At 33.6% G+C, this 25,880-nt stretch overlaps 1 protein-coding gene across 1 annotated transcript in view; it reads left to right on the top strand.

Annotated features, from left to right (window-relative positions):
• LOC148943445 (uncharacterized) overlaps positions 1 to 25,880 on the top strand; it is a 518,252-nt gene that overhangs the window by 208,921 nt on the left and 283,451 nt on the right. The window contains exon 5 of the mRNA XM_089101138.1: positions 22,538 to 22,693. Coding sequence (XP_088957264.1) covers positions 22,538 to 22,693 — 156 coding nt within the window. The remainder of the gene's footprint in view (positions 1 to 22,537; positions 22,694 to 25,880) is intronic.

Here is a 25,880-nt window from a genome sequence, read left to right as displayed (position 1 = left end):
GAGATAGCCATTTTGTTCAGCGTAGTTGATTTCCAGATAGAAATTATGTTTGTGAGGGGGACACTCCCCCACAACCTTCGGGGAAAGGGGTTTAAGTTATGCCCTGAGGGCATATAAAAATGATGTTGGCACAATGTATCATTTATTATTTTTTTCCTTTAAAGCAGGGCACTTCGTATCAAAGAATATGTCGCAAAAACTTCGAAAAGGGCTTATTCAATTGGAAATTGAAGTGGCTTGTGCCCTTTTTAATAGTTGAAAGTGATTGGAAGGTAACTAACACTCCTTCCACGCCCAGCATTTCCCGAAACACATCCAATCAAAATTTTGAGATAGCCATTTTGTTCAGCGTAGTTGATTTCCAGATATAAATTATGTTTTTAAGGAGGACACTCCCCAACAACCCTCGGGGCAAGGGTGGTAAGTTATTCCCTGGGGGCATATAAGGTTTTAAAGAACGCATTGTCGTAGAAACTGAAAAAAAGGCTCATTCGATTGGAAATTGAAATGGCTAGTGCCCATTTTAATAGTCGAAAGTGATTGGAAGGCAACCAAAACCCCTTCTAAGCCCACCATTTCCCCAAACACATCCAATAAAAATTTTGATATAAACAATTTGTTCCACGACTTTCAAAGTTCAGGAAATTATACCTTTGAGCAGGACACTCCACCAACAGTCTTCAGGACAAGGGTTATAAGTTATCCCCTGGGGGCATATAAGGTTTTTATTGAAATCATTGTCGTAGAAACTTGAAAAAGGGCTCATTCAATTTGAAATTCAAAGGGCTAGTGCCCTTTTTCATAGTGAAAAATGATTTGAGGGAAACTAAACCCGCTCTCACGCCCACCTTTTTCCCAAACACATCCAATCAAAATTTTTAGATAGCCATTTTATTCAACCTAGTTGAAAGTTTTGGAAATTAGGTCTTTAAAGATGAAAACCCCTCCCCCAACAGTCCTCAGGGCAAGGGTTGTAAGTTATGACCTGGGGGTATATAAAGTTTTTATTGAAAGCGTTGTCTTAGAAACTTCAAAAGGGCTCATTCAATTGGAAATTGAAGAGCTAGTGCCTTTTTTATTAGTTGAAAGTAATTGGATAGCGACTAACGCCCCTTTCGCGCCCACCATTTTCCCTAACACATCCAATAAAAATTTTGAGATATCCATTTTGTTCTACGTAGTTGAAAGTTCTGGAAATTAGGTCTTTTAGAATGATAACCCCCTCAGAGCCCTGAGTGCAAGGGTTGTAAGTTATGCCCTGGGGGCATATAAACTTTTTATTGAAAGCGTTGTCGCAGAAACTTCCAGAGGACTCATTCAATTGGAAATTGAAAGGTCTAGTACCTTTTTTAATAGTTGAAAGTTATTGAATAGCGACTAACGCCCCTCTCACGCCCACCATTTTCCAAAATACATCCAATCAAAATTTTGAGATATCCATTTTGTTAAACTTAGTTGAAAGTTCTAGATATTAGGTCTTTTAGGATGATGACCCCCTTAGAGCCCTCAGTGCAAGGGTTGTAATCTATACCCTGGGGGCATATAAGGTTTATATAGAAAGTTGTTGTATAAATCATAGGCAGCTTGATCGCGCTACCTAAGTAAAGAACGGGGAAACTCGAGAACGGGACAAGAAACGGGGACTAAGTAAAGAGAAGGACAAACCCCCACAACCCTCAGGACAAGGGTTTTAAGTTATGCCCTGGGGGCATTAGTAGTGTCTTAGTACGAAATATCACGAGTGATTGCATAATACGCCTTACCACGGGCAGGCATCTATTACTACAGATGGTACTTGCCCTTACCAGACAGATTTCCGAGGCAACACCCATTATCTGGACCAATCAGAGACAAGGAATACGGAGGGTACTCAATATACGGTAGCTTGATTAGCATAGCAACCGAATTCAAATACAAGGAGTGATTTTCAACGTATTCAAAGGTTTATTGGAATTTTTTGTAAAATTATTAACAGCCAAGCTTTCGACTATTAGCATTCGACGGAAGGTTTAATGATAGCATATGGTATTAGACATCAAAATGTTGCACCATTTGCGTAAAAATAACTCAATTTGCGAAAAAGAAATTCCACTGGCATAAATCTGCAAAGAATGGTCTTAACTGGTGATTGAATAATCAAAGGGGTGAACCAGGTTTCGATAAAATTTTTAATTGGATTGTGTGAAGGTGGTAAAAAAGGGTGAAACTGCTTACCAGTTAAGGTAAGCCCGAAGAGGCTGCTGACTCTTAGACAATTTATTATAAATTCTGTATCAACTTCATTTGTCTGAGACATCAGATAAACATTCACAAAATCTAAGTATCAGAGTAAATACATTCTTTATCATCGTCTTTTGTCAGATATGCTTGATAAAATTGAGAAAATCTAAGTACCAGAGTGAATAAATTCTGTATCAACTTATTTTGTCGGATACATCAGATAACATTCACGAAATTAAAGTATCAGAGTGAATACATTCATTATCATCGTCTTTTTTCAGACATGTCTGATAAAATTGAGAAAATCTAAGCATCAGAGAGAATAAATTCTTTACCACCATCCTTTGCCAGAAATTTCAGTTAACACTGATAAAATTTAAGTATTAGAGTGAACAAATTGTTTATTAACATTCTTTATCGATATCATTTGTCGGGTACGCCGGATAACATTGACGAAATCTATGTATTAGAATGAATAAATTTTTTCTATCACCATCTTTGTCGGATAAATAGGATAAAATTGACAAAATATAAGTATCACATTGAATAAATTCTTTATCAATATATTTTGTCGGATACGTCGGATAAAATTGAGAAAATGTAAGTATCAGAGTGAATAAATTCTTTATCAATGTCTTTTGACAGATATTTTTGGTAACACTGATAAAATTTAAGTATCAGAGTGAACAAATTCCTTATTAACATTCTTTATCGATATCATTTGCTGGATATGTCGGATAACAATGACAAAATATATGTATTAGAATGAATAAATGCTTTATCAACATCTTTTGTCGGATAGGTCGGGATAATATTGATAAAATCTAAGTATCAGAGCAAATCGATTCTTTATCAAACATCCTTTGCCGGAAATGTCAGTTAATATTCGCGATATTTAAGCATCAGAGTGAATAAATTGTTTATCATCGTATTTTGTCAGATATGTATGATAAAATCGAGAAAATCTAATTATCAGAGTGAATAAATTCTTTATCAGTGTCTTTTGACAGATACTTTTCATAACACTGATAAAATGTAAGTATCAGAGTGAACAAATTCTTTATCAACATCTTTTGTCGGATGCATTGGATAACCTTGACAAAATCGATGTATTAGAAAGAATAAATTCTTTATGAACATCTTATGTCGGATACATCAGATAACATTCACGAAATCTAAGTATCAGAGTGAATAAATTCTTTATGATCGTCCTTTTTCAGAAATGCCGGATAGAATTGAGAAAATCTAAGCATCAGAGTGAATAAATTCTGTTTCAGCGTCTTTTGATAGATATTCTTGGTAACACTGATAAGATTGAAGTATTAGAGTGAACAAATTCTTTATAAACATTCTTTATCGTTATCATTTCTCGGACACGTCGGATAAAATTGACAAAATCTATGTATTAGAATAAATATATTCTTTACCAGCATCTTTTGATGGATAGGCTGGGATAAAATTGATAAAATCTAATTATCAGAGCGAATAGATTCTTTATCAACATCCTTTTCCGGAAATGTCAATTAACATTATCAAAACCTAATTGTCAGAGTGATTAAATTCTATATCAACATCTATTGTCAGAAAGATAGGATAAAATTGACAAAATCTTAGTTTCAGAGTGAATAAATCTTTTCTATCAGTATCTTTGTCGGATAAATCGGATAAAATCGACAAAATCTAAGTATCAGATTGAATAAATTCTTTATCAACATCTGTTGCCGGATACATCGGATAAGATTGTCAAAATCTAAGCATTAGAGTGAATGAATTATATATCAACTTCTTTTTTCTATTACATCTGATAACATTCATAAAATCTGAGTATCAGAGTGAATAAATTCTCTATCAACATCCTTTGCCGGATATGTAGTTTAACATTATCAAAACCTAAGTGTCAGAGTGATCAAATAGGTTATACTGGTTATAGATGGCAACAAATCCGATAGGACACACAGTCATAGTGAGAGAGACATGCAAAAAGCTGGGTTAATTTAGGTTCACTTAGACTGGCGTACCACTATAAGTGAAACTAAATTAACCTAACTTTTTGCACGCCTCTCTCACTATGACTGTGTGTCTGAGCGGGTGTGCTGCCAGCTATAACCAGTCTAACCTAAATTCAACGAAACGAAGCAGAAAGTCAAAATTAATATAACTTACATTTTATGAATGTTATCTGATGTATCCGATAAAGACGTTGACAGCGAATTTATTCACTCTGATACTTGGATTTTGTCAATTTTATCCGATGTATCTGACAAAAGATGTTAATAAAAAAAATTATTCACTCTGACACTTATATTTTGTCTATTTTATCCTATATACCCGTGAAAAGGATGTTGATATAGAATTTAATCACTCTGATACTTGCATTTTGATAATATTATCTGACGTATCCAGAAGAGGATGTTGATAATGAATTTATTCACTCTGATACTTAGATTTTGTCAATGTTATCCTATGTATCCGAAAAAAGATGTTGATATAGAATTTAATGAATCTGATACTTAAATTTTGATAATGTTATCAGATGTATCCAGCAAAGGATGTCGATAAAGAATTTATTCACTCTGATACTTAGACATTGTCATCCGACGTATCCGACAAATGATGTCGATAAAAAAAATGTTAATAAAGAATTTACTCACTCTGATACTTAAATTTTGTCAATGTTATTAAACGTATCTGTCATAAGACATTGATAACGAATTTATTCACTCCGATACTTGCATTTTCTCAATTTTATCAAGTGTATTTGACAAATGACGATGATGACGAATTTTTTCGCTTTGATAGTTCGATTTTGCGAATGTTATCCGATGTATCCAGCACATGAAGTTGATAAAGAATTTATTCACTCTGATACTTAGATTTTGACAATGTTATCCGACATATCTGACAAAACATGCTGATAAAGAATTTATTCAATCTGATACTTAGATTTTGCCAATCTTATCCGGATAACCAATGTATCCGGTATATGATGATGCTAAAGAATTTATTCACTCTGATACTTAGATTTTGTCAATTTTATTTGACATATCTGACAAAAGATGTTGATTAAGAATTTATTCGTTCTAAAACTTATGTCGTGTCTATGTTATCCGACTTATCTGACAAATGATATCAATTAAGAAAGTTAATAAAGAATTTGTTTACTCTGATACTTAAATTTTATCAATGTTACCAAAAGCATCTGTCAAAAGACATTGATAAAGGATTTATTAACTCTGATACTTGGATTTTCTAAATTTTATCGGACATATCCGACAAAAGATATTCATAAATAATTTATTCAATCTGATACTTAGATTTTGTCAATTTTATCCAATTTATCTGACAAAGATGCTGATAGAAAATTTTATTCATTCTAATACAAAGATTTTGTCAATGTTATCCGTTGTATCCGACAAATGATATCGATGAAGAATGTTAATAAAGAATTTGTTCACTCTGATACTTAAATTTTATCCGTGTTAACTGAAATTTCTGCAAAGGATGGTGACAAAGAATTTATTCACTCTGAAGCTTAGATTTTCTCAATTTTATCGGACATATCTGACAAAGTACGATGATAAAGTATTTATTCACTCTGATACTTAGATTTCGTGAGTTTTATCTGATGTATCCGACGAAAGAATTATCCGACGAAAGAAGTTGATAAAGAGTTTATTCACTCTGATACTTAGATTTCGTGAATTTTATCTGATGTATCCGACAAAATAAGTAGATACAGAATTTATTCACTCTGATACTTAGAATTGCTCATTTTTATCAAGCATATCTGACAAAAGACGATAGTAAAGAATTTAGTCACTCTGATACTTAGATTTTATGAATATTATATGATGTATCAGACAAAGGAAGTTGATAAAGAATTTATTGACTCTAATACATAGATTTTGGTAATGTTATCCAACGCATCCGACAAAGAATGTTGATATAGAATTTGTTCAATCTGGTACTTAGATTTAGTCAATTCTATCCAACTTATCTGACAAAGATGTTGATAGAAATTTTTTTTCACTCTGATGCTTAGATTTTGTCATTGTTATCCAATGTATCTGACAATAGATGTTGATACAGAATTTCATCACTCTGACACTTAGGTTTTGATGATGTTAACCGAAATATCCGGAAAAGGATCTTGATAAAGAATCTATTCGCTCTGATACTTAGATTTTATCAATTTTATCCTGACCTTTTCGAGAAAAGGTGTTGATAAAGAATTTATTCATTTTGATACTTTGATTTTATCCATGTTTACCTATCTACCCGACATATGATGTATGTAAATTCCTTTTCTTTCATCTTCGATGTTTTAACGGACATTCTAAACGTTTGATAAGCTAGCATACTCTAAAAATAATGAACACATAACAAGTTAATGCATAATATATTTTTAATGAAATAATGATATGTAGAATATTAATACAAAATATATATTATTATACATTATTAATATCAATGAACAATTTTGGACATTTTGAATCTGTTCCATAAAATAGTTCACCCTGTTCTCTCTTGATATCGTAGCTATTGTCTTCTCTTAATTCGTAATCAGTAGAATAATAATTATTCTATTTTGAGTCATTCACAATTTTTACTGGGATGTCACCTAAAGGTTCAATATGCATTTCGTGTTTGGTATTATTGGGTTCATTGACTGTATGACTAATGGCAGCAACGTTTGCTGGTATTTTCTTTTTCATCGATTCATCTTGATATTCCCCTGTGATATTTTCTACCAATGCCCTTTTTATTATTCCGATAGTTTCACTGTTTTTAAACAAATTATGTATACACGGTTAATAGTTCCAACACGTGCACGAGATATGGTTTACGATATTAGCAGAAGAGTAGAACTTTCTTTTCCCCTTTGCTTTCATACGAATGCTAATACCCGAAAGCTGAAGAAAGAATCTATCAATAGTTAGCATGTTACCATACCTATCAGCAAGAAGATGCCTCTCTTCATCAACTCTTATTTTATGTTGGCATTCTCTTTGTGTGCAATCATCTCTGGAAATGATACTTTTGCATATCCAGAATGTGTATAATGGAAATTCTTGGGTACTCCAAAGAAGTCTAAATTCTCACTGTCATGACAACAAACGCATACTTTTCCAATAGTGCTTCCACTTGTACTAGTTTCATAGTTCAAATTTTTCTCCTTGTCAGCATTCAATACTACAATAACACTATCATGTGAGCACATTTCGACTGGGGGGTCATCCACATGTTCAATATGAATTTCATCTTTGCTATTATTTGGTTCATTGACTGTTGCAAGAAGATGCCCCTGTTCATCAACTTATATTTTTATTTGTGCATTCTCTTTGAGTGCAATCATCTCCGGAGATCTCAATCTCGCATATCCACCATCATAAGAGTTGCATTGTTTTGGTTCTCCAAAGAAATTTAATTCCTCACTGTCATGACAATGCATGCATACGTTTCCGATAGTGTTATCACTTGTACTTGTTTCATAGTTCAAATATGTCTGCTTGTTATCATTCAATGCTACAATAACACTATCATGTTAACACACTTTCTTAAAACGCTTCATCTTAACTTTTTTAAAGATAGGAGTTATGTGTTTATCCTTCCACTGCGTAAAAAATACTTATCTAATGCATACAATAAACTAGGTAGTGTCAATAACCTACCAGGGAGTACCAGCGGGAAAGCCACGTTTTTTCTATGACCAAGCATAGAGTACGATTGGTAGAGCCGCAAGCATATTTCATGTCACTTTAAGATACGTAAGAAAAAGTTGAACAATTTCCAAGTCCAATAAAATTCAGTGCAAAAAAAAGTACTACTACAAAAATTATTTTTCTAATAGTAAAAGTCACGACTAAAATATCTATATCATTTTCAGTTTGAATTTGTAAAATATTAAATGTGAATTTTTTATGTTTTAAGTATATTTTATCTCATTCGAAGACATGTAAAAAAAAGTTGAAACAAATATACCATTTCAAAAAATAATAAAAAAAGTTAAAAAAAGCTTCAAAAAAGTATAAAAAAATTAAGGGAGGGGGCCCCAAAAAGTTGGAGGAAGGGGGACTCTTGGAGGTTGGGGATAGGGGAACTTTGGAGGTTGGAGTCCTTGCTGGTTCGGGTCATTGGTGGTTTAGGTCTTTGATGGTTCAAACCCATAATCATCTCACTAGTTGATTGTTCAGGTTTCTAAGGATTGTTTTGAATTTCTTTGTTATAATTACTTTCTTGGTATCTACATCTTTATTAGTATGAACTTTTTAGTATACTACAATGTTAAAGCATATTTAATATTGACAACGCTGCTCAAATGGTACTTGGGTATTATACAGAACACAGTCGAGAAGTAAAGCTAGGTCAAGTCATAAGGTCATCTTGTCATCGTTAACCAGTTTTATAGATTGATTAGTACCAACTTTTTAGTATACTACAATGTTAAAGCATATTTTACATTGACGACACTGCTCAAATGGTACTTGTCTATTATACAGAACACAATCGAGGATTAAAGCTACGTCAAGCCTTAAGATCATCTTGGTGCCTATGAGTCTATTACTTTCAACTTTTTAGCATACCCCAATGTTAAACTATATTTTATATTGGCAACACTGCTCAACTGGTATTTGTGTATTATACAAAACACAGTCAAGAAGTAAAGCCAGGTTAAGTCCCATGATCACCTTGTCATCGTTAACCATTTCCATTGATTGATGCCAACGATGTCGTTTCCGTTGATTGACACTGATGATGCTATTCCAAATTTATATTAAATTGCGTAAGATTTAGCACCCCCTTTGGGCTTACCTTAACTGGTAAGCAAATTAACCGTTGTTACTACTTTCATACAATCCAATTAAAATAATTTTTCCGTAGATTGATGCCAACGATGTTATTCTAAATTTATAATAAATTGCCTAAGAGTTAGCAACCCCTTCGGGCTTACCTTTACTGGTAAGCAATTTAACTCTTTTTTACCACCTTCATACAATCGAATTAAAAATGTTATCGAGCTCGCTTTCACCCCTATTATTCAATCACCAATTAAGATCATTCATTGCAGAGTTATGCCAATGGAATATCTTTTTCGGAAATAGAGTTATTTCTACGCAAATGATACAACTTTTTAATGTCTAATGCAATATGCTATCATTAAAGCTTCCATCGAATGCTGATAGCCGAAAGCTTGGCTGTTAACCATTTTAAAGAAAAGTCCAATAAACCTTTGAATACGTTGAAAATCACTCCTTATATTTGAATTCGGTTGCTATGCTAATCAAGTAACCTTATATGGAGTACCCTCCGTATTCCTTGTCTCTCACTGGTCCAGAAAATTGGTGTTGCCTCAGAAACCTGTCTGGTAAGGCATATACCGTCTTAGTAATAGATGCCTGCCCGTGGTAAGGCGTATTATGCAATCACTCGTGGTATTGCGTACCAGCAAACTACTGCCATACTCAAAACGAGCAGAAATTAACATAAGTTGGGCGCAATACCCATGCCTTCCCAAGGCCAGAACGAAATTTACACTTTACTGAAAAAATACAACTGAATGTGCATTTAATCTACATATACTGATACTTACTAATCAAAATGTTAATATTATTTGATTTATTAAAGTTATAAAAGTAAAAACATTTATATTTTTTTCAGTAAAGTGTAAATTTTGTTCTGGCCTTGGGAAGGCATAGGGGTTTTGCGCCCAAGTTTTGTTAATTTCTGCTCATTTTGAGTTTGACTTGGTTATTTATTGTAATTTCTGTTCGTTTTGGGTTTGATTTAGTTATCGATGCTAATTTGTGGTAGTTTCACGCTTGGTAGATTACTTGATTTTATTTTTGCTAATTTTTTGTTTAATGTAGTTCTTTACTTTTCTTTGAAAACTTATTTTGAGGAAATTTTTTTTTCATTATGATATGTAAATTTCGAGAATAAACCGGTTTCTTCGTTACTTTAGAAAAAAATTTGGGCTATATATTTGCACATTAGGGGGGGGGGTAAAGTATAGTGGGTCTGCTTGCAAAATGTGTTAGGTATAATTATTCTGCTTATTATGAACTAAGTATTTTGTTCTGACTTCAAACTGTCCTAATACTCCCCCCCCTTATATGCAAATATATAGCCCAAATTATATTTTTCCCATCTATTCTGTCCCTTGTCTCACGCTAAGCCGAAAGAAACCGGTTTTATCTCGAGTTTTACGCAGCGTAAACTTGACGCATCACAAGAACTAAAATTCCTTCCCCCAACGTTAATAGGAAAAAACTTAAATAAAGTAATCTAATCTGGAGAGTCTTATTTTCCACAGGGGGGAGACGGTATTTTCTAGGAAGGTAAATGCCTAGAACCGCTATACAATGTAATTAGTATTATAAGCTGATAGCCGACTTCATAGTTACCGTCTTTCAAGGCAATATAGCTTTTCAAAAATTGTATGTAGAAATAAATTATACAATCTTAGTTCAAATGTTAATGAGGAAAATATTTATAATAACTGGCAGTTAAACTAATTTTTGTTCTTTTATTCTTATTTTAAGCATTTTTTTTGATGATTATTATCAAAAACGTACTACGTAAGCATTTTTATTAATTATAAAATGTCGTTAAATTAAAAAAAACTATACAGTTTGTAAAACTAATGGATTTCAAATGTCTAAAATACACATACTTGAAAGATCAATGCCGAAATAAAAATTTCATCATACAAAAAGATGCTGCCTTTGAAACTATTTATATAATATAGTTCATCACGCTATTCAGTAGCACCACTATATGACAGGTTTGGTGGGGAGAGGGGGATATACTTCTCAAAATCAGGGGGGAGGGTATTCTTTTTTGATACTTATCAGTTAGCTGGAAAACACACAACAAGAACTGCATATAGAATCTCAAATATAAATGAAATGTATATATATATATATATATATATATATATATATATATATATATATATATATATATATATATATATATATATATATATATATATATATATATATATATATATATATATATATATATATATATATATATATATATGCATATATGAAAAAAAGGTTTCATCTGCTTAGTGAGGTATTGCTCACTCCGCGTAAAATATTTAAATTTTAGTGTTTTGGGGTTGAAGGGGCAAAAAAAGGTACCTAGGTTAGGTTAAGTAGTTAATGTGTGGTATGCTTAATCCCCGCTCCTTATGTGCAAATATATGGCCCAAATTTGTTTCTAAACTTTTATATTTTCATCTTATTTTGTTTTATTTTATTAGCATTAACTTGACTCCACTTCTCGCGTGTGTTCCAGCAAACCGATAAGTACCTCTTTTTTAATAAAAGCACCAAAAAAGGGTGATTTAGAAAGATAATACCAAAAACTAATACCTTCCTAAATCTGTGAGGGTTGAACAAATACGCCTTAGCCTACCCCATTCTAATTGGTGTCACTGATACTATTACATTATTAATTTAAGAAATATCTTAAATTTTTTCTAGGTACAAGAATTAAATTTTGTAAATATGCTAAAGTAAATAGTTCGTTACTATAATATTTAGTTCAGGACAGGTCAAAATGTTAAATATTCTCCTTTTTTCTTACAGTAGGGTAGCACTGTTTTATTCATCCATAGATAGAAGTATTTCAAAGGTGATATCCTGCTTATTACGATACTATTTTAATTTTAAATGGAAGAGAGACGCTTTTTGGCCCAGAAAATGACACTTTTGGCCAAAAATCATCTGGCAACTCAGGCTATTACTTTTCTGCTTTTCAAAGTGCCATTTTTAGTGTCATTTTGATTTTTTTTTTTTTTTTTTTTTTTTTTTTTTTTTTTTTTTTTTTTTTAGCGTGGGTCTCAACTCAAAGTACCTTCTGTATGTGGTGTAGCTAAGGGGGCAACAGGGAGAGTTTTTTCCCGGGAAAAGCCCCTGAGGGGCACCAAATTGAAATTTGGTACTTATGTATTACCTGGTATTTGCGCGATATATTGTGCTAAAGGAAACTGGTCAAACAGGTATCTGTCAAATGATGAAAATATAATAGTTTAGAAACAAATTTGGGCTATATATTTGCAAATTAGGAGGAAGGGGGGGGTAAAGCATAGCATATATTAAATACGTAACCTAACCTAGGTACCTTTTTTCCCCCTAAACCCCAAAAAACAAAAGTTTATGTATTGTAAACGCAATGACAAACCACGCTTTTCGAACCATTTCTCTATTGACAAATACCCGTTCGACTAGTCTCCTTTAGCACAATATATCGCGTGGGTACCAGCTAATACATAAGCACCTGAAGTTTTTCTAGTTATTAATTAAAAAAAAAATCCGAAAAATAATTTTTTCAAATAAAAGTAAAGGCCATTTTAAAATTAAGCTCTGGAGATACAAATACCTGTTAAAATTAAAACTAAAAACGACCAGAAATTACTATTAAAGAATAAATGAAATTATATAAACAATCAATGCGAACAAACATACAATATACATTAATGTAAAGGAATAAATAAATCTTAAAACGAGTGAAACTTAAATTAAATATGCAAATCAAGTTTGAATAGAATAAAAATAACTACAAACAAGAGTTTGGGTATCGCCTCACTGCAGAAGCCTAAAACCTACTGCGTCATTGGCGCTTTACTGAAAACAATTCTTTGAAATGTTTTCACTTTTGCAACTTTAAGAAATCAAAAATTAATTAAGATTTTAGGGAATAAATATCAGCATATGTAAATTAAATTGACAATGCACATTTTTTTTCAGTAAACTCATTTGAATTTTTTTTCAGTAAAACACAAATTATATTCTGGCTGTTAGAAAACATAGGGGTTTTGAACACTACTCATCTTTATTTATCCTCGTTTTGAGTTTGACTCTAAAATTTATTTTAATTTTGGTTCGTTTTGGGTTTCATTTATTTATTTATACTGATTTGGGGAAGTTGTAAACTTCGTAGATTATACGATAGTCCGGACGCCAGGTGTTGAAAATGTGAATCATACCACGACGGAATGAGGCTGCTACGAGAATTAGCCTACCCTCCACCCCCTAAATTGACCATGCGGATTCAAAAATACCAATGGCACTTGCTTGCGACTGGTGGAACACTCCAAAACTTGACATTTTATTATATTTTGGTGTTTCATGCAAGAAAATGCATGTTCCACAAAGTTTGAGGTGCAGATTTCCACTCAAATAGAAATGCCTAGAAGCCATAGAATGTTTTAATAACAAACCAACACGACTAGTTACAAAAAATGGTAGAGTTAAAAAAAAAATGGCAAAACAATATGAGTCTTGAACAGTCTTGGAAAGTATGAACAAAATCAAATTGAATATTAGATATATAATAATATGAATTGTTGAAAGATCAATCAGTTCAAGATTTTTTTTTCACTGTAATTTTTATTTTTATTTTCAATGCTGTAAGAACTGGAAATTAAAAAATTTGTAATATACGAGTAATTCGTTTTCAGTGAAACACGAATGACACAGAAGGCTTTAGGTTTTTGCAGTTAAAAAAGGGGGCGGTATCCAAATTTTGTTTGTAGTGAAACTATATTTATCTTGACTAATCTTGGAAAGAACTAATAAGTTAAACTGAATATTTGATGCATAATTATATTACTGGCTAAAAGTTCATCAGTTCAAAATTTTGCTGTAATTTTAATATTTATTTTCAATTTTAAGAACAAAAGAAAACCTTTGTAATATAATTCGTTTTCAGTAAAGCGCCAATCATGCAGTAGATTTTAGGCTTCTGAAGTGAGGCGATACCCAAACTCTTTTTTTTAGTTATTTTCATTCGATTCAGACTTGATTTGCATATTAAATTTAAGTTTCATTCGTTTTACTATTTATTTATTCATTTACATTACTATATATTGTGTGTTTGTTCGCACTGATTGTTAATTTAATTTCTGTTCGTTTTAAGTTTCATTTATACTTCAATAGCAAAATATGTGTTTTCGTTTTAAGCTAGATTTTCACATTCAATCTAAGCATTACTCGCTTTGAGATCTATTTATTCATTTATATTAGTGCTTGTTGTATATTTATTTGCTATGATTGTTTGTTTAATTTCTGTTCGTTTTGGGTTTGATTTATTCTTTAATAGTAATTTCTGGTCGTTTTGAGTTTGAATTTTAACAGGTATTTGTATCTCCTGAGCTTAATTTTAAAATGACCTTTACTTTTCTTTGAAAAACTGATTTTTCGGAAAGGTTTTTTTTTAATTAATTTTTGTTCGTTTTTGATTGCAAAAAAATTCAAGTTTTTATGGCATGAGGGGGGGGGGGGTATTTACTGTCCAATTAGTATTGAATTTAAAAAAACGGACCTAGAACTTTCAATTTAAATCGAATGAGGTTTTTTTCAACGTCTATACGATTACCTCTTTGATAAAAACCTTATATATGAAAAATAGACAGCTTGCATAACTTGTGGGCAGCGATTGACAACAATGAATGGATTGAAAAAATAGCTCCAATAAGGGGGGTTTAGACCATTTCACTTGCTGACACAAAGGCATCACGACTGTTTGGAATTGACCTTAATAGGTTTATTTGTGCTAAACTCATTTTGTATATATCACAGAGTATGTATTTTAACCTTGTAATTGGATAATTATAATAAATTTCCTGTGTGTTCTTCCGATACAAAACTCCTTCCCATAAGTTATAAACCCCCCTTAATAAGTTATGCCCCAGGGCATAACTTAAAACACCTACCCCCGGGCCCTGGTGGGCTGTGTCGACACCGGAGTTTTTTGTTATCAGAACTTTGAACTATTTTAACAAAATGTCTATCTCAAAATTTTTTTTGCACAACTTATTGCACAACTAAAAAAAAAAATGAAACATCGAAACCTTATTGCCTTTATGGCAATGAGGAAATCCTTTTATATGGAAGCAAAATCTACAAACAGAAAAAAATTCTTTCAGTACCTATAAGGAATTATATAATCGTTGCAGTATATAAACCTATCCTCCAATTTACGTTGCAAATGGAAGGAGGGGGTCGGATTTAATGTTAAGGGGTGGGCGGACGGGGCTGGCTGTCCATAAAATTCTCGTTGATGGCCCTGTTTTCACTAATCTTAGTGCACAACAAAAAAACAATAAAACATCGAAACATTATTGGCCTTATGAACCTTAGTTTTTTAGACTCTATAGCGTAGTTGCGGAGGAAAATTAACTTAAAAAACTAAAATAGTGTAACAAAAGAGGCAACCAGTCACGGGCAATCCATAAAGATATGCTTCCGTTCATATTCCAACAGCGAGGATCAGATGAGGTTGGACAGACCTATCCTCCCATTTGTACTCCAATCCCTTTTGACTATTCAAAAGGGCACTATCCCTTTGAATTTCCAATCGAATGAGCCTTTTTTAAAGTTTCTATAACAACGCCTTCTATAAAAACCTTATATGCCCCCAGAGCATAACTTAAAACCCTTGCCCTGAGGGTTGTGGGGGATTGTCCTTCTCAAAAGCATGTTTCATATGTGGAAATCAACGACGCTGAACACAATGGCTATTTCAAAATTTTGATGGGAAGTGTTGTGGAAAATGGTGAGCGGGGAGGGGGGGCTAGTTGTCCTCCAATTACTTTTGGCTATTAAGAAGGAGACTAGCCCTTTGAATGTTCAATCGAATGACCCTTTTTTGAAGTTTCTACGACAACGCCTTCTATTAAAACCATATCTTAAAACCATTGCCCTGATGGTTCTGGGGGAGTATCCACCTAAAAAATGCATTTTCTCTCCGGATATCAACACCGTCAAACAAAATGGATATCAATAAAGATTGATTGGAGGGGTTGGGGAAATGGATGGGCGTGGGGAGGGGGCTAGTGGCCATCCAACAACTTTCGATTGTTAAAAAGGGCACTAGCCCTTTAATTTCCAATCGAAAAAGCCTGTTTTGAAGTTTCTACGACAACGCCTTCTATAAAAACCTTATATTCCCCCAGGGCATAACTTAAAACCCTTGCCCTGAGGGTAGTGGGGAAGTGTCCTCCTCAAAAATATATTTTCTATCAGGAAATCAACTACGCTGAACAAAATGGCTATCTGAAAACTTTGATTGGATGTGTTTGGGGAAATGATGGGCGTTGGGGGGGGGGGGGGGGCTAGTTACACTCCAATCACTTTCGACTATGAAAAAGGGCACTATCCCTTAAATTTCCAATTGAATGAGCCTTTTTTGAAGTTTCTACGACAACGCCTTCTATAAAAACCTTATTTACCCACAGGGCATAACTTAAAACCCTTTCCCTGAGGGTTGTGGGGGAGTGTTCTCCTCAAAAACATATTTTCTATCTGGAAACCAACTTCGCTGAACAAAATGTTTATCGCAAATTTTTGTTGGGATGTGTTTGGGGAACGGAGGGGGGGGGGGGGAGGGGAGGGGGGCTTGTTACGCTCCAATCACTTTTGACTATTAAAAAGGGCACTAGCTCTTTAGTTTCCAATCGAATAAGCCTGTTTTGAAGTTTCTACGACAGCACCTTCTATAAAAACCTTATATGCCACCAAGGCATAACTTAAAACCCTTGCCCTGAGGGTTGTGGGGGAGTATCCTCCTCAAAAATATATTTTCTATCGGGAAATCAGCTGCGCTGAACAAAATGGCTATCTCCAAATTTTGATTGGATGTGTTTGGGGGAATGATGGGCGTGGGGGGGGGGCCTAGTTGCCCTCCAATCACTTTCGACTATTAAAAAGGGCACTGGCCCTTTAATTTCCAATCGAATGAGCCTGTTTTGAAGTTTCTACGCCAACGCCTTCTATAAAAACCTTATATGCCCCCCAGGGTATAACTTAAAATCCTTGCCCTGAGGGTTGTGGGGGAGTGTCCTCGTCAAAAATATTTTTTCTATCTGAAAATCAACTACGCTGAAAAAAATGGCTATCTGAAAATTTTGATTGGATGTGTTTGGGGAAATGAGGGCGTGGGGGGGGGGCTAGTTACACTCCATTCACTTTCGACTATTAAAAAGGGCACTAGCTCTATAATTTTCAATCGAATGAGCCTGTTTTGAAGTTTTTACGACAACGCCTTCTATAAAAACCTTATATGCCCCCAGGGCATAACTTAAAACCCTTGTCCTGAGGGTTGTGGGGGAGTATCCCCCTCAAAATGTATTTTATATCTGGAAATCAACTACGCTGAACAAAATCGAAATCACAAAATTTGGTTTGGATGGTTTGGGGGAAATGAGGGGCGTGGGGGGGGGGCTAGTTACCATCCAATCACTTTCGACTATTAGACAAGGCATAAGAACTCTCGATTTCCAATCGAATGAGCCCCCTTTGAAGCTTCTACGACGACCCCTTCCATATGAAGTGCCTCTGGGAAGAAAAATAAATAATAATAAAACATTGGAGCCGTATGGCCTTTACTATAGGCAACGCTACAGCGTTGCCTCTGATTACTATGATGTTACTTATATTTTGGTAATGATGCTAAGGTGTGGGGCACAAAAACAGACCCAAACATTGTGAATAATGGGGAGGGGTGGTAAAAAGTTAAACTGGTAAGGATTCAGATCAGATAAAATATTTTTAGAATAAAAGAGAGTTGGATCAAAATCTAATCGAAGAAAATTTTCTGAATTTAATGTAGTAATAATTTCATTGGTACATCGTTTGCAGCCAAGAGGACCCAAGTCTCCTGTCGCCCCAGAACAATGCATTGCCCATCTTATAATATTACAATTAAAAATATTTTCCAGCAATTTTTACCTATCTTTTATATTAGTCTATGGAATTATTATTTCTTCTTGTGGTTTAGTTGCAAAATGTAATGACCGAAAAAATAAAGTAAAATACTTCAAGATCTGTTTGTTTTCTAAGCGTCGCAAACGAAAATTTGGCAAACTTAAATACTATCCTCATTTCAACAAAATTGCGCCAAATTTGTATTGTGTTTTCTCATAATTGAAGAAGCTATGAATATATGAGCCTATTACTCAATGCTGGGTAAATAAAATACCCATATGAACCATAAACCAGTTGATTTTTCACGGAGAAAAATAGATTTTTAATGAGCAAGCTTCTGTTTTTTTTTTTTTTTTTTTTTTTTTTTTTTTTTTTTTTTTTTGGCGCAAGGCTTTTAGGACTGTAACACCTATAGTAACTTTTAGTTTAAAAAGTTTAATGAAAAAAATAGCAAAAGTGTCATCCACGGTAAAAAAAAAAAGTCTAAAAGAAGCACTAAAAATGTCCTTTGGCAGCCTGTGAACATTTTGTACCAAACCTGTGACTTTCTACCATCTACACGCGTTCAGGAAAGTTAAAACTCTCCTCAACAAGATTTGGGAGTCTTCGAATAGCCAAGAAACCCGCGACATTTCACAGAAAGCTAATGCTAATGGCAAAGCTGCACAGAGCAGTAGATTAAAGTTCAGAAATATTAATATGAAAACTGAGTAAACTGATGTATATAAGCTGATCACGGGAGTCAGAGTTACCATATTCCTGAATTAATCAGCTTTTATAAATATTGTAATTTTGTTCTTCACTTTTGTTTTCTACTTTATCTAGCGTTAAATAAAAAAAAAAGTTTTTCCAACTGAAAGTAAGGAGCAACATTAAAACTTAAATGAAAAGAAATTATTACGTATGTGAGCACGTATTAAATGACCTCGATATGGAAGAATGTCTATAGTTACGTCAGTGTAATTAAATTGAAAGCAGTGGTATTTTTCCGCAGGGAAAATTGATTAGCCTGCTCAAAAAATCTGCAACTTATTCATTATTCAAAAGTGTAACATAACTGTAACATAAATTCAAATCGTAACAAAAATGGGTACTTCCTTGTTATAAAGGACACACTCAAGAGCTGATGGAGGACGCACTTGAGCAAGCACTCAAGGTGGAGGGGGCACTTAGTCCGGGCGGAAAAATTTTAGAGGCGCAAAGCTTCAAATATATGATCTAACGGTCATAGTCATCTTCATGGGCGTAGGCAGCATATTGTCTAGGGGGGGGGCAGATATTGTCTAGGGGGGACAGTCGATAGTGTGATGGAGTTTTATCAACTGCTTTTTCCAAACCATCCGCTTTTTCAGCCATATCTAATGTAAATTTGAAGGTCTAGGGGGAGGGCAGCTGCCCCCCCCCCCATGCCCCCCACCCTCCCTACGCCCATGGTCATCTTCTAGTTTTTGAAATTTCATTTTAATTAAAATAAAGTAGAGGGCGCAGTCCATAAATTAAAACAATTAATAAATTATCAATTAATTAATAAAATCAATCCAAAAATGATTAAATAATAAATATTAAACAGTTTAGATAATAAATTAAAAAAATAATTAAAAAATAAATAATTAGTTAATTAAAAAACTGGAAATAATTTCGTTAATAAATGAAAAATTTTATTAAAATTTGGCCAGAAAATTTGTCGACAGGGGGGCGCTAGCCAAGAGTTAGCCCTGGGCACAAGAGAGAACAGAGCCACCACTGCTCACAGAGGAAGTTCTGGGAAAATATTTATGCTTGTACATGGGTACCCATAAGCTGAATTCTATGGGGGGGGGCAAACCGCGTCTAATTCGCACTTTTAATGCTATATAATAGAAATCTCAGACCAAAAATATAAAAATAAGGCAGCATCATTCAGCCAGGGGGGAAGTCACCCCCCCCCTGCCCCCCCTCCAAATGGGCGCCCATGTGCGTGTAGTTGATTCCTTGCATTAACTAATTCCTTGATAAAGCTGTGTACCCCCACTTTCAAGTTTTTGATGAAGGTAAGCAGTAGAAGCTAAATTACAACGAATTGCTTTTGTTGCCTCAACTCTGACAGGGTTCAACTTCCTCAGAAGGAGGGGAAGGCATTTGGACTTGTGGAATAATGTATAGTTGCCACGTTGAAATACTTCTGAAGGGACTGAGGTCAATTTTGGGGTTATTTACTTATGTTATAAGGTGCTTTTATTTCTTCGAAAAATGAAGTCTAATTTATCGTAAACTAGCTAGTAAGGACAATAAGATAGAAAAAATATAAATCAGTGTTATTAAGTGAGTCTGCAAGCAAAAAAGTGAGAAAATAATTTTTTGGAGCGCCTTGAACAGAATTTTTGAAAGAATTTTGAAAAAATAATTTTTGGAACGAAACTCTCGAGCCCCTTGAGACCAATTGTGATTACAGTAGCCAGGTTTTCGTAGATTATCTTAGCCCAGATGGGGAAATCATTTGCCCACATTAGCCATTTGGGCTGCTTTGATGTTCTTTCAATTGAGCTATTTTACACTTTTTTCAATTGTTTTAATGTTTACAGATTCTTTTTGTTAAATTCCTTCTCTACTAGTCTAATTGGTGAAAATTGGCCAAACCTACCATCACCGAATCAGAATAAAAAAAAACAACTAAAGAACAAATTGGTTCAGAGGACTCGCTTTAGGGAATGATACTTTAATCTAAGTTGAACAAAAGTGCCTTTTGATGCGCCTTGACCACTTTTGAATCGCCATTGATATCAATAACATGCCTCTTCGTTGCATGTTAGCAAAAGTTCAGCAATGATTGATGAAATCAAGAAATCTTGAAATTTTTCAAAGCAGAATCTTCTGTTTCCAAGCTCTAAAGACTTTAAATTCTAAGAATTTCTTTATAATGGTCAAAGGAATTCATAGACAAATCTCTATCTTTTCAGGACGACAGGAGGTCAGATTAAGGGTCAAAGGTTTTCCATTTCGAATCACTTAAAGAATTTCAACAAATATTTATGTTGTTGCGTTTTGCAATTAGCTTGGAAAACTTAAATGAACTTTTATGTGACCTCGAAAGAGCTTCCTACAAGAAGAAGAGCATTAACAGAAATGGTGAATGTCTCATTGCAGTAGCATAAGCCAATAAGAAAAATTGAATATTCTTGCGAGTCACACTCGTTTTTCTAGTTCAGTTCACCTTGATTTAAAACCAAAACAATACATTCAAATAATACATTCAATATATATATATATATATATATATATATATATATATATATATATATATATATATATATATATATATATATATATATATATATATATATATATATATATATATATATTATATATATATATATATATATATATATATATATATATATATATATATATATATATATATATATATATATATATATATATATATATATATATATATATATATATATATATATATATATATATATATATATATATATATATATATATATATATATATATATATTATATCAATAACGTAAATAAATCTATATAACACATTCATATAAATATAAGTCATAGTTACAGCCGTAGCTGCAAAAAGAACGAACCACGGCCCATAGTAACCAAAAATTTAAACATGTGTTTAAAAAACCTGGCGTGTGGGAAAAATTGCTATTTGTAGTTGATTCAGGAATGGTAACTATTTTCTCAATTAGTCTTAATAGTAAAATGTTATTTCGAATAAAATAAACAGCAGCATTAAAACTTAAAATCAATAGAAAAGAATCTCTGTATAAGAATCTCTGTATACTTAATTTTAAATTTGAACTCAACTTAAAAAGTATAAGTTTGGCCGTTTTGGCAAACCGCCAAAGTTTAAAGTAGATAGGACTAATGAACATCAGAGGGTTCTAGTCCTATTAGGGAGCATCCCCCTGCTGAAACGTCTGGAATTTCCAGCATATTAGCGGGTTAGAAAAAACTCGATTATTATGTAATAACATTTTGTTATCACGCAATAATACAATAACTCAATAATAATTCGTTAAAATTGCCCCAAGAAGAGATCGATCAAATAATGTTAGGAGGAAGAATTAGCCGCGTCGCTCTATTGTACATTTATGTTCAGTGGGATACATTCTTTTGCTTATATTTTTTAAATCAAAAATCACCTTTTAAAACTTGGCTTCCGCCACTGACTAGAATGAATAATCAACAATTACTGACCCTCAAACTTTAAAGTAATTTTAAGCGAGCCTTACGTGGATTCTAAGAAGTTCACTTAATATCTTATGAGTTTCTAGAAAATTATATAAATAAATTGCTATGCAGAATGCTCCTTTTGCTCTCTATTCGAAAGAAATTTACCACCAAGTCGGGTATAAACATTCATAATGCTGAATAACAATTATAAGATACAAAATCTTATCACATGTCCTTAACGAATAATAAATTTAAAAAAATATACAAGTGAAATTAATAAGTTTATGTCTACAACAAATTTGTGAACTACTTGGCAATTTTCCAATATAGAAAACAACATCATGGTTGTCTATTCTAAAGCCATAATCTCCCTTTAATTAACTGGTATATCCAAATTTATAACAATATTTCTTTTTTAGTTTTGGAAGAACGCTTCAAGTTTTCTGAAGACAAATCTAGAGTGGAACACTTCAGCGATTTAGGATACCCTCGCGGAGATCCCCCTTGTCATTTCTGTTGCAAGCAGGCTAGTCGACCCATCCACGATAAAACGAGACTCCAGATTTTTAGTGGTGGTAAGTTTTAAACGGTATCATCAATGGGCGTCAGTTTACTTAAATGTAAGGAGGGGGGGGTAAAATATATTTTTGAAAATGTAGAGGGGGGGGGGGTATTTTCTATTACATTTGAATGGTAACACGAAAAGACGATGATTTTAATGAAATTACCAAAAAAAAGTATTTTTCAAAACTAAGAAGGTGGCTAAAAACATAAAGAGGGGGGACAATTCCTTCTGCCATCCTGTCTTGATGCGTCTGGTTTCACCATAATTTTGCTATTTCAGTTTCTGGATACATTTGTATTGGTGTCTTTTATTATTTATCTTTACTTTTTACGTCCTCCTGCATCGTAAAAAAATTGAACAACTGAAACTGTCAAAGTAATATGAAATTTATCATTCGTCATACGATATAGTGGCATGAACAAGTTTTCCAATAGACAACTTCCCCTCCCCAAATTGTCCCGGATATAGTCATAAATAAGATATTTCTCCACTGTTTGTTTCTTTGTTAATGCCCCCGAATACCAGAAAAGGGCTCATTTAAGTGGAAATTGAATGTTCTAGCGCCCTTTTCAAGTAGTAAAAGATATTGGATCACAGCAAAGTGGCGTTTTCTGCAAATTGGGCCACAAAACGGTAATTTTATCCCAGAGAGGGCCAAAATGATACCAAATGAAAAATGATACTGCCAGTCGACTTAAGAATACTAAAAAGTACTTGTTAAGAATCTGTTAAACACGCGATAGGTGAAGTTTCATTAATGCTAATGAAATTAAACAAAATTGGATGAAAAATTCAACAAAATTGGAGCTATATATTTGCACATTAAGGGGGTGGGTGGAGGGGTAAAACACAGCATATATTAAATACGTAACCTAACTTAACCTAGGTACCTTTTTGCCCCTTCAACCCCAAAAAACTAAAGTTTAAATCTTTGTCACGGATTGAGCAATACCTCACTATGCGGCGAAAACCTGTTTTTCATTACATATCTTTGAGATTTCGATACGGTCTTTCCCGCGTGTTTACCAGATTCTTCACAAGTACCAAAAAAGCTATTTATTCAGCTTATAAAACAGTTCGTGGTAACGAACTGTAAGTAAGGAGCGACCCGGCTCAATGGTAACCGAAACTCTAGAAATCGGTATTTTGATACAAATAGATACATCAAAAGAATTAGATTTTAATGCTGATTTCAAATATATAAGTTACATCAAGTTTAGTCCTACCCATCAAAAGTTACGAGAAAATTTGGCTGATTTTCGAAAAAAGGGGGAAAGACCCCCTAAAATTTATAGAACCTGAATAAAAATCACACCATCATATCCAGCGTATTATAGAATCCTACTATAGACGTTTCAAGTTCCTATTTACAAAAATATGGCATTTTGCATTTTTTGCCAGAAGACAGATCACGGGTGCGGGGGTATTTTATTTATTTTTTTTTTCCTTTTTCCCAGGGGTGATCGTATCGACCCAGTGGTCGTAGAATATCGTGGGAGGGATCATTCGAATGGAAATTAAAAGTTCTAGTGCCCTTTTTAAGTGACAAAAAAAATGGAGGGCAACTAGGTCCCATCCCTCGCTCATTTTTTCCCAAAATCACCCGATAAAAAATTTTCAATAGCCATTATGTTCAGCATGTTTGAAAATATGATAAGTATGTCCTTTATAATGAATTAATCCCCCAACGTTCCAAAGGGATGGGCTGAAAGTTATTAACTTTAACCACTGTTAACATATATTATTGGTTATTGGGAAGTGTACAGATGTTTGCAGGGGAGATTTTTTCTGGTAGTGGGGGGGGGGGTTCGTCGGGGGTTATATGGGAGGATCTTTCCATGAAGGAAGTTTTCAGGGGGGAAGGGACATTGCTATGAAGGGGATGCCAGACTTCCCAGCATTATTTAAAAAACGATCAGAAATTAAGTTGAAAAAAAACAAGTTTTTCAACTGAAAGTAAGGAGTAACATCGAAACTTAAAACGAACAGAAAATATTACGTATATGATTGGGTTCACCCCCTAGTCAAAACCTTGCTTTTTAAGTCCAAGATTGTTTATTACGTTCATAACAGCTATATATTCTCATTAACGGCCTTTGTGATTAAGCGGTCATTTTTTAAGAATTGTATCAAAATTCAAACTTTAGCTTAAAGAGCAAGGTATTGACTAGGGGGCGAACCCCCTAATATACGTATTGAAAATATATGAATATAGAAGTTCGTTACGTAAGTTAATTCGTAAGTTATGTATATTTATTACTAATAAAAACGTTCGTAAATAAAATTAAACAAGTTTCGAGAAAGCCATTTAACCAAACAAAAGTACATTAATATACAAATTTTGTTTTAATTATCAAACAGTTCATGGTAACGAACTGTAAGTAAGGAGCGACCCGGCTCAATGGTAACAGAAACTCTAAAAAACGTAATTTTGGTACCAATAGATACATCAAAAGAATAAGATTTTGATTCTGATTTCAAATATATAAGTTTCATCAACCTTACCCATCAAAAGTTACGTGCCTGAGAAAATTTGGCAGATTATCGTAAAAGGAGTAAAGACCCCCTAAAAGTTATAGAAGCTTAATGAAAATCACACCATCATATTGAGCGTATCAGAGAACCCAACTGTAGAGGTTTCAAGCTCCTATCTACAAAAATGTGGAATTTTCCATTTTTTGCCAAAAGAAAGATCACGGTTGCGTGTTTATTTGTTTTTTTTTGTTTTTTTTTTCCAGGGGTAATCGTATTGACCCAGTGCTCCTAGAATATCATAGGAAGTCTAATTGGAACGGCAATTAAAAGTTCTAGTGCCCTTTTTAAGTGACCAAAAAAAATGGAGGGCAACTAGGCCCCTTTCCACGCTCATTTTTTTCTCAAAGTCACCCAATTAAAATTTTGAGATAGCCGTTTTGTTCAGCATAGTCGAAAATCTATTAAATATGTCTTTTAGGATGACTTAATCCTCCACAGTTCCCAGGGGAAGGGCTGCAAGTTATGAACTTTGCCCATTGCTTACATATTGTATTGGTTATTGGGAAGTATACAGACATTTTCAGGAAGGATTTTTTTCTGGTGGGGGGGGGGGCTGGAGGAGAGGGTTACGAGGGAGAATATTTCCGTGGAAGATGTTTCCTTGGGGTAAGGGACATTTCTATAAAGGGGGCGCGGGATTTCGAAGCATTATTTAAAAAACA

Source organism: Artemia sp. Qi Xiang Cuo, chromosome 15, assembly GCF_049724085.1.
Source record: "Artemia sp. Qi Xiang Cuo chromosome 15, ASM4972408v1, whole genome shotgun sequence".
Classification (NCBI taxonomy): domain Eukaryota; kingdom Metazoa; phylum Arthropoda; class Branchiopoda; order Anostraca; family Artemiidae; genus Artemia; species Artemia sp. Qi Xiang Cuo.
The sequence above is the reverse complement of the archived record's forward strand: the minus strand, read 5'-3'. Positions and strand labels throughout refer to the sequence as shown.